This window comes from Pelophylax lessonae, assembly GCF_965119305.1.
Source record: "Pelophylax lessonae genome assembly, chromosome: 1".
Lineage (NCBI taxonomy): Eukaryota > Metazoa > Chordata > Amphibia > Anura > Ranidae > Pelophylax > Pelophylax lessonae.
In genome coordinates, this window is record NC_138768.1 from 489,250,920 (window position 1) to 489,265,940 (window position 15,021).

General features: G+C 40.3%; 1 protein-coding gene across 1 annotated transcript; it reads right to left on the bottom strand.

Annotated features, from left to right (window-relative positions):
- Window positions 1-1,641: 1,641 nt before the first annotated feature.
- LOC309547080 (uncharacterized protein) lies at window positions 1,642-6,557 on the bottom strand (the record flags this gene model as incomplete). The annotated part of the gene is made up of 2 exons (XM_082246868.1): window positions 1,642-1,674; window positions 5,541-6,557. 2 exons carry the CDS (start codon window positions 6,555-6,557, stop codon window positions 1,642-1,644), a joined length of 1,050 nt encoding a protein of 349 aa, XP_082102994.1.
- Between the last annotated feature and the right edge of the window lie 8,464 nt (window positions 6,558-15,021).

The following is a 15,021-nucleotide window of genomic DNA, read 5'->3' on the forward strand; positions in this document are numbered from 1 at the left end:
ATGCCACTTGCAGAGAAATTTAGGTTGCACGATATTAGACATTTCCTATCCTCCAGTGTCGCAGGTTCTGATGCTGAACCCCGAGCCACGTCCTATGAAGCCTGGGGCTCGCAGGCCCATGTCCAGAGAGGTGGTATATCGCTGATATATGGGGCATTGATCGACTCGCCTGAGAAGCCCCAATACGCACTTTCGTGGGAACGGGATCTCGAGCTGTCGTGGGAGCCAGGTGTCTGGAGCTCCGTCTTCCGGAGGGCATTTAAAGGTATTTTGAACATGTCTTTAATAGAAGCAAACGTTAAGATTGTCACTCGTTGGTATCTTGTGCCCACCCGTTTGGCCAAAATGTTCCCGGGAACCGACTCCCTATGTTTCCGGGGGTGTGAACATCAGGGTTCCATACTTCATATTTGGTGGGAGTGTCCTCGTATTCGCAGCTTCTGGAATAACATTTTTAGCATGATACGCAGGGTTACTGGGCTGTCGATTCCCAAGGTTCCGGAAGTGGCACTGCTTAATGGCACCCTAGTGAAAGGCCCAAAATCCAGTTTGAAACTGTTACACTTTATGTTGTTGGGAGCGAAACTTACCCTGGCACGAGCGTGGAAGTCCCCATCGGTCTCGGTGGCGGCAGCCAAAAGAAAGATCTCCTGGATCATGTCCCAGGAGAAGATAGTTAGTATTTTCCAGGATGAGCAGGCTGGTTTTGATGCAATATGGGAGCCCTGGTGTTTGTTTATCTCCCCTCCGTCTCCCTAGCAGCTATCGTTGGGGGGGGCCCCTTCTGGTCTATCGGGTTATATTGCTCGTCTGGGTGGGGGGCCCCCTTCCCATTCTCCATACCTCCTCTCAACCTCCACCCCGGCATCTCCTTTCGCTTTCTCTTATCTTAGAATCTCTTTTTCCTTCTTCCTTCTTTTCCTCCTTTTCTCTTGCTTTGCCTCTCTGTATCCCTTTTGGTTTGTTATTTCTGTCGCTTTCTCAGGTATCTTCGTTGTCCAGCACCTGGGTGCCCGAAATACTCTGTTGTTACTGTCTCTCGGGCCGCCTCTCTAGTCAGTTCGCAGCAGGCACTGATGTTATTCCACTCATGGTTGATGACCTGTTGGGTTTGCTGTAGGGGAATCCTTGGACTCTGACCATGTTCACAGACTCCCTAGGTTTGTTCCTCTAATATTTGTTTTTTTTATTTTGATATATTCAGTTCCTTTTCTGTACTGCACTTGAATTTGTAGTTCCCTGCTGTGCCACAAGGGGGTGCTGGATGTGTTATTTTTGGTCTCTATGCCTTGATTCTGATACCTGATCTTGTTTTTATTTTGTTCTTACTTTGAAAATAAAAACTTTTGCAAGAAAAAATATAAAGAAATCGTTCTCGTCTGTCACACTGTCTTTACCTTACAGTTTAGAGTTCCATAAAGTGAAAAAGATAATCCAGAAACATTTACCCATTTTAAACTCGGACGACATTTGTGCCAATATTTTGGATGATGGAGTCAACATAGTAGCCAAAAGAGCAATCACTTTAGGAAACTCCCTGTCACCCAGCCTCTATGCATCCAAGAAACAAATTACATCTAGGACTTGGCTACACTGTAAGGGCAATTTCAAATGTGGTATGACAGACTGCATTACTTGCCCTCACATCATCCAGAGAGACAAATTCACTTCCACCTATGACAACAGAACATATAATATACACAAATTCTTTAATTGTAACACCCAATACTTAATTTACCTTATTACATGTAAAGCGCGCTCTATTCAATACGTTGGTAGAACTACCCGCAAACTTAAGGAACGGTTCAGAGAGCACCTTAGTGACATACGAACACTTAAGTCTACAAACGTAGCACGACACTTTAATAGTGCACATGGGGGTGACACATCCCTGGTACAAGTCCAGATTATAGATCATATCATTAGACCCATCAGAGGTGGTGATGTGTTTCGATTGCTTTGTAAAAAGGAGGTCCTGTGGATTTTTAGGCTCCACACTCGTATCTTTATCGTACCGATGTTGCCAGATATTTATCGGTCCGTGTATGTCAACACATTTATGACGTCTTTGGCTCCTTGTATCAATCTCTTGTCTGTGAACTGGTTTTATGGGAATATTTGTGCAATTAGTCTTTTACTTATTATTTCCATATTGTTTTGCCAGTTTTGTTGCTAATAGTACTGCCTTCGAGATAAATCAGAAAGGGGGTTCTTCTTTTTTCCGTTTTTGGTGCCGGTCTCAAACCTTGATGCCATGGATTTATGATATATTTGTTGTTATATATTTATGCTATGATACTTTTCTGCTTTTCTGCTTTTCTGAACATATGTCGCCAACTTTTTATATATATATGCATACATGTGTTGTGCGTTTTTATGTATATGGGTGACCACATTGGCCCATTGCTTATGATAACAGGCAATTCTCGTATGTTTATATACGTTCTCCACTTTTTATGAAAGTATCTATGCATTTATTTTGGCCCATGGCACCAATGTCGTGAATATGTATTCCGATTTGAGACCGATCCCAAATCTCTTTGGACATATTGCGCATACGGAACACATACATACAGGCTTTAGCTTTGGATTCCTTGCAGATTGTTTTTTGCTTCAATTTTTCTTCCTCGCTAGTGTTTTTTCAACATATCAGCATTAATATTAATATCGTCACATACTCTATTGTTCACCACCCTCTTCATTTAATTTTTCACTCATTTTTACCACTATATTCACCTGTCACCATCGAGTTTTTTTTATATACAACTATATCAGTCTACATAGATGGTGATCTTTACATTACACTTAGCAACACTTTTTACATATAAGAAGAAGTTTTTCTTCTTTTCTCTTATATTTATGTTTATAAATGTGTTTGGATGAACCTCTTTAGATGTAGGAAGCATTTCTGCATTTTTACACACTATTTGTGGTTTTACATTTACATCCGTATAGCCTGTCTTTATGAGGTTCCATTGCGCATACATGATTTTATATTTATTATTATTTTTTATTATTTTTCTTTCCATATGTTCATTTCATGATTCCACATTGTTTCCCCTTAGTGGGATTTCATGTGTCATTGATTGTCCTAGCTGTGAGATAGCAGACAGATCGGCTTCTATTCACTCTTCATTAATTTAAGTGGCACAAGATGTGTGTGATTACATCACCTGGTCCCTGTTGGTCTGTCCATCTATTAATATCAGCCGATCTCTGCTATCTCTCAGTGTGGTTATGAGTAAGCGACTGGTTATGTCGTGAAATGCGTCAACCTGACACGTCTGTTCTGTACACTGTCTGTCCGTTTTACTTGAGGAATAAAGAAAATTATTGGTTTCATCAAAATATCTGAGTGCGGTCTTACACTTCAAATTTGCATATTCCCGGACGGCGGATCTGACCTGCACCGGGTTCCGATACATACACCTGAGCGGCTCTCCCTCCTACTCTCCATGCTTGAGGTAATTATAGCCGTATTAGTGCACTTGCGACAGAGACCATTGAGTACTGTCCGTGATACTTTTTTTATTTGCACTAACATACAATTTTTCAGGACAAGCTTTCGGGGTATGTCCCCTTCATCAAGATCCAAGCAGTACTGATCCACAAAATGTTAGCAGCATGGTAAAGAAACACAAAATCTCTAAGCCAAAGGAAAAAAAAAAAAAAAGGAAAAAACCAAACAAACATAAGTTAAACTGGCATGGTAATAAAACTAGCTTGATTAGTGAGATAAGATAGAGGGAGAGTTGAAGACAGGGGAAGGTGGGGGGGGGGGATAGTCATGGAGGGGGTCGTAAAACTGTAGGATAATGAGTAAGGAAACCCATATCTAAGTTTAAGCCGTTATTTTTTGTGTCAAAAAGAAGTATCATTCTTAGTTCAAAAGTTTTCCTTTCCTGCATGGTTCTGAAATTCCCTTTAAGAACTAAAACATTGAGGTCTTCTATAGTGTGGTCCGGTTGTGAAAAATGATGTCCCACAGGTGTACAGAAACTATCTTCTTTATGTTCCTTGATGGTATGTCTGTGCAAATTCATCCTCGCTTGCAACTTCTGTCCTGTTTCACCTATATAAGATCCTTTGCTACATCTTTTGCATTGGATGAGGTACACAACATTATTGGAGGTGCAGTTGTATGATCCCATAATATTTAAGGTCCCATTTGTGTGTGTAACACTTTTAGACAGATTGATCTGGTTGCACAGTTTGCAGCGTTTTTTATGGCAGGGTTTGCTCCCATTATTTGCGACTTCATAATCAGAATGAAGTTTTCTGCTGATTAGTTTATGTCTGAGGTTGGGTGGTTGTCTGAAAGCCAGTATTGGAGGTTGCTGGAATATTCCTTTCAGAGTTTCATCTTCTGCTATGATGGGTTGTAAATCTTTGATTATCTTTCTTATCCCTTCTAGTCCTGGATTGTATGTGGTGACTAGAGGCACCCGGTTATTTGTTTTTTTCTCTTTGTATTGGAGAAGATTTTCCCTTTGGGTTTTCAAGGCTGTGTTTATGCCGGTGTTGATTGTTTTGTCTTTGTAACCTTTCTTACGGAAGGAGTTTGCTAGTGTTCTGAGATGTTTATCTCTGTCTTTTGGATCTGAGCAGATTCAGTGGTATCTGATGGCCTGGCTGTGTATGATGGCCCGTTTAGTGTGTTGGGGGTGAAAACTGGAACTGTGGAGATAGCTGCATCGGTCAGTCGGTTTCCTGTATATCGAAGTATGAAGCTTGTCATCTCTGATGTATACTGTGGTGTCTAGGAAGTTGACATGCCTGCTAGAATAATCCATTTTAAGTTTGATAGATGGGTGAAAGGTGTTGATCAATGAAAAAAATTGTTTGAGATTTTCCTCACCTTCTGTCCATATGATGAAAATATCATCAATATAGCGATAATATCTGTATGGCTTATGTTGTATGCTGTTCAGGAATTTGTCCTCCAGATCAGCCATAAATAAGTTTGCATACTGGGGTGCCATTTTACTTCCCATAGCAGTACCCATACACTGGAGATAGATGTCGTTATTGAAAGTGAAGTAGTTGTGTGTAAGAATGAATTCGATGAGCTGTGTAACATCCTCAGCACTGTATTTGTGGTTTGGTGTGGATGATAGGAATCTGTGACATGCAGCCACTCCATCCTTGTGAGGGATGTTACTATACAGCGATTCTACATCCATAGTGACTAGAAGTGTATTTGGTGGTAATTGTTGTATATTGTTAAGCTTGTTAAGAAAGTCAGTAGTGTCTTGAAGGAAACTCGCAGTATTCATGACTAATGGTTTTAAAATATTTTCTACAAGGCCTGAGATATGTTCGGTAAGTGTATTCATACCTGTTATGATGGGTCTGCCTGGATTTCCTGGCTTGTGAATCTTGGGCAGCATGTAGAAGTCCCCAATTTCTGGATTATCCGGAATAGCATTGATAAATTCTGAATGTAGGCTGGTTGGTGTAGTTTTAATGAGACCTTTTAATTGCTTAGTAAAATCCTGGGTTGGATCATAATCCAGTTTTTTATAGTAAGTAGTATTTGCCAGCTGCATCTGGCCTTCTTGTATATATTTGTTTGTATCCATCACAACGACTGCTCCGCCTTTATCTGCTGGTTTGATGGTGATGGCCTGATTATTGCGCAAATCGTGTATAGCTCTTCGCTCCAGTGGTGAAAGGTTGTATAACGTTTTCTTTTGCTGGGTGGATATCAGGGATGAAACTCGCAGTCTGAAGCTGTCAATATAGGTGTCCAGTTTGGGGTTGCGTCCTTGTGGAGGTGTGAAGTTGCTGTTCTTTTTCTTTTTGTCACTTTCTGTTGTCCTAGGATAACTTTCATTTCTGTGAAAATATTCTTTGAGCCTTAGTCTCCTGAAGAATTCCTCCATATCTGACAATACCTGTAAATTATCCAATTTGGTGGTTGGGCAGAACGTGAGGCCTTTGGAGAGGACTGTTATTTCTGGTTCAGAAAGTTTATGATTTGACAAATTAATGATTCCAAGTTCCTCTGTTATATCCGCATTTTCAGTCAGGTCAGCATTCACACAGATGATACCTTGGGATTCTGAATCTGATTCCAAGTCACTGATAGCAGGAGTTATAGATGTTGTGTTTGTTTTATGTTGTTTGGGTTGTATCCACAAGGTCTGCTCTTGGTGTAGCTTTTGGAGTTTTTTTTGCTTCCTGCTCATGGCAAGTTTTTGAAGTCGTCTTTGTAAGGTTTCCATTTCATTCTTAATTTGGTTGATGCTTGTAGGGACCAATGATGTTAAGGTTTCAAACACCGGCTGCTTTTGATGCCTGATGGTTTCCCTTTTACCATACAGTTTGTGAATGAGGTTGTTCCTTAATCTTTCGCTGGTGCGTCTGCAAAGTCCTTCTGCATAGGGAGAGTTCAGTGTGTTTGCACAAGGATTTTTAATCCGGAGACCTTGAGGTATGAGGTTCCTCTTTTTGCATCTTGAGAGAAAGAAGATGTCACTGTTGATCTGTGTTTCCTTTGTGATCAGGTTGGTTAACTGCTTCTTTATGCGGCTATATGCAGTATCTTCCATCATGCTTGAGGTAATTGTAGCCGTATTAGTGCACTTGCGACAGAGACCATTGAGTACTGTCCGTGATACTTTTTTTATTTGCACTAACATACAATTTTTCAGGACAAGCTTTCGGGGTATGTCCCCTTCATCAAGATCCAAGCAGTACTGATCCACAAAATGTTAGCAGCATGGTAAAGAAACACAAAATCTCTAAGCCAAAGGAAAAAAAAAAAAAAAGAAAAAAAAAAAAAAAGGAAAAAACCAAACAAACATAAGTTAAACTGGCATGGTAATAAAACTAGCTTGATTAGTGAGATAAGATAGAGGGAGAGTTGAAGACAGGGGAAGGTGGGGGGGGGGGATAGTCATGGAGGGGGTCGTAAAACTGTAGGATAATGAGTAAGGAAACCCATATCTAAGTTTAAGCCGTTATTTTTTTTGTCAAAAAGAAGTATCATTCTTAGTTCAAAAGTTTTCCTTTCCTGCATGGTTCTGAAATTCCCTTTAAGAACTAAAACATTGAGGTCTTCTATAGTGTGGTCCGGTTGTGAAAAATGATGTCCCACAGGTGTACAGAAACTATCTTCTTTATGTTCCTTGATGGTAGGTCTGTGCAAATTCATCCTCGCTTGCAACTTCTGTCCTGTTTCACCTATATAAGATCCTTTGCTACATCTTTTGCATTGGATGAGGTACACAACATTATTGGAGGTGCAGTTGTATGATCCCATAATATTAAAGGTCCCATTTGTGTGTGTAACACTTTTAGACAGATTGATCTGGTTGCACAGTTTGCAGCGTTTTTTATGGCAGGGTTTGCTCCCATTATTTGCGACTTCATAATCAGAATGAAGTTTTCTGCTGATTAGTTTATGTCTGAGGTTGGGTGGTTGTCTGAAAGCCAGTATTGGAGGTTGCTGGAATATTCCTTTCAGAGTTTCATCTTCTGCTATGATGGGTTGTAAATCTTTGATTATCTTTCTTATCCCTTCTAGTCCTGGATTGTATGTGGTGACTAGAGGCACCCGGTTATTTGTTTTTTTCTCTTTGTATTGGAGAAGATTTTCCCTTTGGGTTTTCAAGGCTGTGTTTATGCCGGTGTTGATTGTTTTGTCTTTGTAACCTTTCTTACGGAAGGAGTTTGCTAGTGTTCTGAGATGTTTATCTCTGTCTTTTGGATCTGAACAGATTCGGTGGTATCTGATGGCCTGGCTGTGTATGATGGCCCGTTTAGTGTGTTGGGGGTGAAAACTGGAACTGTGGAGATAGCTGCATCGGTCAGTCGGTTTCCTGTATATCGAAGTATGAAGCTTGTCATCTCTGATGTATACTGTGGTGTCTAGGAAGTTGACATGCCTGCTAGAATAATCCATTTTAAGTTTGATAGATGGGTGAAAGGTGTTGATCAATGAAAAAAATTGTTTGAGATTTTCCTCACCTTCTGTCCATATGATGAAAATATCATCAATATAGCGATAATATCTGTATGGCTTATGTTGTATGCTGTTCAGGAATTTGTCCTCCAGATCAGCCATAAATAAGTTTGCATACTGGGGTGCCATTTTACTTCCCATAGCAGTACCCATACACTGGAGATAGATGTCGTTATTGAAAGTGAAGTAGTTGTGTGTAAGAATGAATTCGATGAGCTGTGTAACATCCTCAGCACTGTATTTGTGGTTTGGTGTGGATGATAGGAATCTGTGACATGCAGCCACTCCATCCTTGTGAGGGATGTTACTATACAGCGATTCTACATCCATAGTGACTAGAAGTGTATTTGGTGGTAATTGTTGTATATTGTTAAGCTTGTTAAGAAAGTCAGTAGTGTCTTGAAGGAAACTCGCAGTATTCATGACTAATGGTTTTAAAATATTTTCTACAAGGCCTGAGATATGTTCGGTAAGTGTATTCATACCTGTTATGATGGGTCTGCCTGGATTTCCTGGCTTGTGAATCTTGGGCAGCATGTAGAAGTCCCCAATTTCTGGATTATCCGGAATAGCATTGATAAGTTCTGAATGTAGGCTGGTTGGTGTAGTTTTAATGAGACCTTTTAATTGCTTAGTAAAATCCTGGGTTGGATCATAATCCAGTTTTTTTATAGTAAGTAGTATTTGTCAGCTGCATCTGGCCTTCTTGTATATATTTGTTTGTATCCATCACAACGACTGCTCCGCCTTTATCTGCTGGTTTGATGGTGATGGCCTGATTATTGCGCAAATCGTGTATAGCTCTTCGCTCCAGTGGTGAAAGGTTGTATAACGTTTTCTTTTGCTGGGTGGATATCAGGGATGAAACTCGCAGTCTGAAGCTGTCAATATAGGTGTCCAGTTTGGGGTTGCGTCCTTGTGGAGGTGTGAAGTTGCTGTTCTTTTTCTTTTTGTCACTTTCTGTTGTCCTAGGATAACTTTCATTTCTGTGAAAATATTCTTTGAGCCTTAGTCTCCTGAAGAATTCCTCCATATCTCACAATACCTGTAAATTATCCAATTTGGTGGTTGGGCAGAACGTGAGGCCTTTGGAGAGGACTGTTATTTCTGGTTCAGAAAGTTTATGATTTGTCAAATTAATGATTCCAAGTTCCTCTGTTATATCCGCATTTTCAGTCAGGTCAGCATTCACACAGATGATACATCATCAATATAGCGATAATATCTGTATGGCTTATGTTGTATGCTGTTCAGGAATTTGTCCTCCAGATCAGCCATAAATAAGTTTGCATACTGGGGTGCCATTTTACTTCCCATAGCAGTACCCATACACTGGAGATAGATGTCGTTATTGAAAGTGAAGTAGTTGTGTGTAAGAATGAATTCGATGAGCTGTGTAACATCCTCAGCACTGTATTTGTGGTTTGGTGTGGATGATAGGAATCTGTGACATGCAGCCACTCCATCCTTTTGAGGGATGTTACTATACAGCGATTCTACATCCATAGTGACTAGAAGTGTATAACCGGGTGCCTCTAGTCACCACATACAATCCAGGACTAGAAGGGATAAGAAAGATAATCAAAGATTTACAACCCATCATAGCAGAAGATGAAACTCTGAAAGGAATATTCCAGCAACCTCCAATACTGGCTTTCAGACAACCACCCAACCTCAGACATAAACTAATCAGCAGAAAACTTCATTCTGATTATGAAGTCGCAAATAATGGGAGCAAACCCTGCCATAAAAAACGCTGCAAACTGTGCAACCAGATCAATCTGTCTAAAAGTGTTACACACACAAATGGGACCTTTAATATTATGGGATCATACAACTGCACCTCCAATAATGTTGTGTACCTCATCCAATGCAAAAGATGTAGCAAAGGATCTTATATAGGTGAAACAGGACAGAAGTTGCAAGCGAGGATGAATTTGCACAGACATACCATCAAGGAACATAAAGAAGATAGTTTCTGTACACCTGTGGGACATCATTTTTCACAACCGGACCACACTATAGAAGACCTCAATGTTTTAGTTCTTAAAGGGAATTTCAGAACCATGCAGGAAAGGAAAACTTTTGAACTAAGAATGATACTTCTTTTTGACACAAAAAATAACGGCTTAAACTTAGATATGGGTTTCCTTACTCATTATCCTACAGTTTTACGACCCCCTCCATGACTATCCCCCCCCCCCACCTTCCCCTGTCTTCAACTCTCCCTCTATCTTATCTCACTAATCAAGCTAGTTTTATTACCATGCCAGTTTAACTTATGTTTGTTTGGTTTTTTCCTTTTTTTTTCTTTTTTTTTTCCTTTGGCTTAGAGATTTTGTGTTTCTTTACCATGCTGCTAACATTTTGTGGATCAGTACTGCTTGGATCTTGATGAAGGGGACATACCCCGAAAGCTTGTCCTGAAAAATTGTATGTTAGTGCAAATAAAAAAAGTATCACGGACAGTACTCAATGGTCTCTGTCGCAAGTGCACTAATAAGGCTACAATTACCTCAGGCATGATGGAAGATACTGCATATAGCCGCATAAAGAAGCAGTTAACCAACCTGATCACAAAGGAAACACAGATCAACAGTGACATCTTCTTTCTCTCAAGATGCAAAAAGAGGAACCTCATACCTCAAGGTCTCCGGATTAAAAATCCTTGTGCAAACACACTGAACTCTCCCTATGCAGAAGGACTTTGCAGACGCACCAGCGAAAGATTAAGGAACAACCTCATTCACAAACTGTATGGTAAAAGGGAAACCATCAGGCATCAAAAGCAGCCGGTGTTTGAAACCTTAACATCATTGGTCCCTACAAGCATCAACCAAATTAAGAATGAAATGGAAACCTTACAAAGACGACTTCAAAAACTTGCCATGAGCAGGAAGCAAAAAAAACTCCAAAAGCTACACCAAGAGCAGACCTTGTGGATACAACCCAAACAACATAAAACAAACACAACATCTATAACTCCTGCTATCAGTGACTTGGAATCAGATTCAGAATCCCAAGGTATCATCTGTGTGAATGCTGTCCTGACTGAAAATGCGGATATAACAGAGGAACTTGGAATCATTAATTTGTCAAATCATAAACTTTCTGAACCAGAAATAACAGTCCTCTCCAAAGGCCTCACGTTCTGCCCAACCACCAAATTGGATAATTTACAGGTATTGTCAGATATGGAGGAATTCTTCAGGAGACTAAGGCTCAAAGAATATTTTCACAGAAATGAAAGTTATCCTAGGACAACAGAAAGTGACAAAAAGAAAAAGAACAGCAACTTCACACCTCCACAAGGACGCAACCCCAAACTGGACACCTATATTGACAGCTTCAGGCTGCGAGTTTCATCCCTGATATCCACCCAGCAAAAGAAAACGTTATACAACCTTTCACCACTGGAGCGAAGAGCTATACACGATTTGCGCAATAATCAGGCCATCACCATCAAACCAGCAGATAAAGGCGGAGCAGTCGTTGTGATGGATACAAACAAATATATACAAGAAGGCCAGATGCAGCTGGCAAATACTACTTACTATAAAAAACTGGATTATGATCCAACCCAGGATTTTACTAAGCAATTAAAAGGTCTCATTAAACCTACACCAACCAGCCTACATTCAGAACTTATCAATGCTATTCCGGATAATCCAGAAATTGGGGACTTCTACATGCTGCCCAAGATTCACAAGCCAGGAAATCCAGGCAGACCCATCATAACAGGTATGAATACACTTACCGAACATATCTCAGGCCTTGTAGAAAATATTTTAAAACCATTAGTCATGAATACTGCGAGTTTCCTTCAAGACACTACTGACTTTCTTAACAAGCTTAACAATATACAACAATTACCACCAAATACACTTCTAGTCACTATGGATGTAGAATCGCTGTATAGTAACATCCCTCACAAGGATGGAGTGGCTGCATGTCACAGATTCCTATCATCCACACCAAACCACAAATACAGTGCTGAGGATGTTACACAGCTCATCGAATTCATTCTTACACACAACTACTTCACTTTCAATAACGACATCTATCTCCAGTGTATGGGTACTGCTATGGGAAGTAAAATGGCACCCCAGTATGCAAACTTATTTATGGCTGATCTGGAGGACAAATTCCTGAACAGCATACAACATAAGCCATACAGATATTATCGCTATATTGATGATATTTTCATCATATGGACAGAAGGTGAGGAAAATCTCAAACAATTTTTTTCATTGATCAACACCTTTCACCCATCTATCAAACTTAAAATGGATTATTCTAGCAGGCATGTCAACTTCCTAGACACCACAGTATACATCAGAGATGACAAGCTTCATACTTCGATACACAGGAAACCGACTGACCGATGCAGCTATCTCCACAGTTCCAGTTTTCACCCCCAACACACTAAACGGGCCATCATACACAGCCAGGCCATCAGATACCACCGAATCTGTTCAGATCCAAAAGACAGAGATAAACATCTCAGAACACTAGCAAACTCCTTCCGTAAGAAAGGTTACAAAGACAAAACAATCAACACCGGCATAAACACAGCCTTGAAAACCCAAAGGGAAAATCTTCTCCAATACAAAGAGAAAAAAACAAATAACCGGGTGCCTCTAGTCACCACATACAATCCAGGACTAGAAGGGATAAGAAAGATAATCAAAGATTTACAACCCATCATAGCAGAAGATGAAACTCTGAAAGGAATATTCCAGCAACCTCCAATACTGGCTTTCAGACAACCACCCAACCTCAGACATAAACTAATCAGCAGAAAACTTCATTCTGATTATGAAGTCGCAAATAATGGGAGCAAACCCTGCCATAAAAAACGCTGCAAACTGTGCAACCAGATCAATCTGTCTAAAAGTGTTACACACACAAATGGGACCTTTAATATTATGGGATCATACAACTGCACCTCCAATAATGTTGTGTACCTCATTCAATGCAAAAGATGTAGCAAAGGATCTTATATAGGTGAAACAGGACAGAAGTTGCAAGCGAGGATGAATTTGCACAGACATACCATCAAGGAACATAAAGAAGATAGTTTCTGTACACCTGTGGGACATCATTTTTCACAACCGGACCACACTATAGAAGACCTCAATGTTTTAGTTCTTAAAGGGAATTTCAGAACCATGCAGGAAAGGAAAACTTTTGAACTAAGAATGATACTTCTTTTTGACACAAAAAATAACGGCTTAAACTTAGATATGGGTTTCCTTACTCATTATCCTACAGTTTTACGACCCCCTCCATGACTATCCCCCCCCCACCTTCCCCTGTCTTCAACTCTCCCTCTATCTTATCTCACTAATCAAGCTAGTTTTATTACCATGCCAGTTTAACTTATGTTTGTTTGGTTTTTTCCTTTTTTTTTTTTTTTTCTTTTTTTTTTTTTCCTTTGGCTTAGAGATTTTGTGTTTCTTTACCATGCTGCTAACATTTTGTGGATCAGTACTGCTTGGATCTTGATGAAGGGGACATACCCCGAAAGCTTATCCTGAAAAATTGTATGTTAGTGCAAATAAAAAAAGTATCACGGACAGTACTCAATGGTCCCCCTCCTACTCTCCAAAAATTACCTCACATGGTTTGAACTGACAGCAAAAAACTTAGTTTTTGATGGCTAGAGGTATGATAGGCATTCACAGTACACAGAACCGTAAGTGTCGGCCTGTATTGGCTCCAAAAATTAGCTCACATGGTTTGAACTGACAGCAAAAGTCTTAGTTTTTGATGGCTAGAGGTATAGTAGGTGTTCACAGTACACAGAACCGTAAGTGTCGGCCTGTATAGGCTCCAAAAATTAGCTCACATGGTTTGAACTGACAGCAATGAACTTAGTATTTGGTGGCTAGAGGTACATGTGACGGTACTCGCCGTCACTGAGACTGAAAAAAAACGATGTGACAGATAAATTGATGGTTTGGACTGCTCAGTTGATCAGACTTGTAACAGATGCATGTCATCAGCTCAAACACCTGTCTTCCATGGATTGTAAATCATGTTGATTTGATCATCTATTGTTTACTGTGGGTTCTCAGTATTTACACTATAATATGTGTATTTGTATCTTGTTTTACTTTTGGTGCCGGCAGTCTGGGCTTCCAGGCTGACTTAAGTACGCTGAGCTAATTAGCATGTGAAGGATAACCTTGTCTAGATGGGATTAGCCATGAGTCAGCTCTACCTCGTTATCTATTCATTATGTGATGCTTTTATGTAAATATTCAGGCCATTGTTCATGTAGTGACTGTCATGCTTCTCAAGTGTATAAAAATCTGCTGCTTGTTTTAATAAAAGAGTTAGTTGTTTCCAGACACATACAAGCTAAGTTCAGGCTAGTTTTTGTATGGGGGGCGGCTGGAATATATGTCCAGACTGGAGGAAGCCGTATACTGACGGAAGACCACAAGCACGGTGTGGGTCGACGGTTCCGTCACATTGGTGGCAAGCGGTGGGATGCTTCCTGCAGTCTGGAACATCCAAACCTCCACCGGGATCCAAGGTCCGGGGAGCGGAAGAGGAGAGGTACAGATATCAGCCGCCATGGAAGAGGAATTCGGAAAGAGGTTGCGAGAGATGCGGATACAGCACAGGGGACCGGTGTCAGAGAAGGTCCTGCTAGGATGGCATGATGTGATCCGCTGGGAACTCTGGAAAGAAGCGCTAGCTCGTGAGCAGCGACACCAGGGAAAAATCCTCCCCTCCTTCCAGGAAAGGTACTGGTCGCAGTACGAAGTGCGAATGGTGTTTTTGGGGAGACAACCGCATAAGGAATGGAAAGCTGAGTTAAGCAGGCTGGTCCAGGTGGAGATGCGGTTGGATGATGTTAAGGAAATTTTCCTAGTCCCCTCTCTTTTCCACTTATTAGTCAATAACCTTTTTCTATACAAAAATCTAGCCAATGTTGTTTAGGCTACTACCATTAAAATAAGTAATGAATGATAACTGCTAAAATAAAGATCTTATTTATTTTACAGAAAATAAACTTTAGATGAATCAATTATGACATA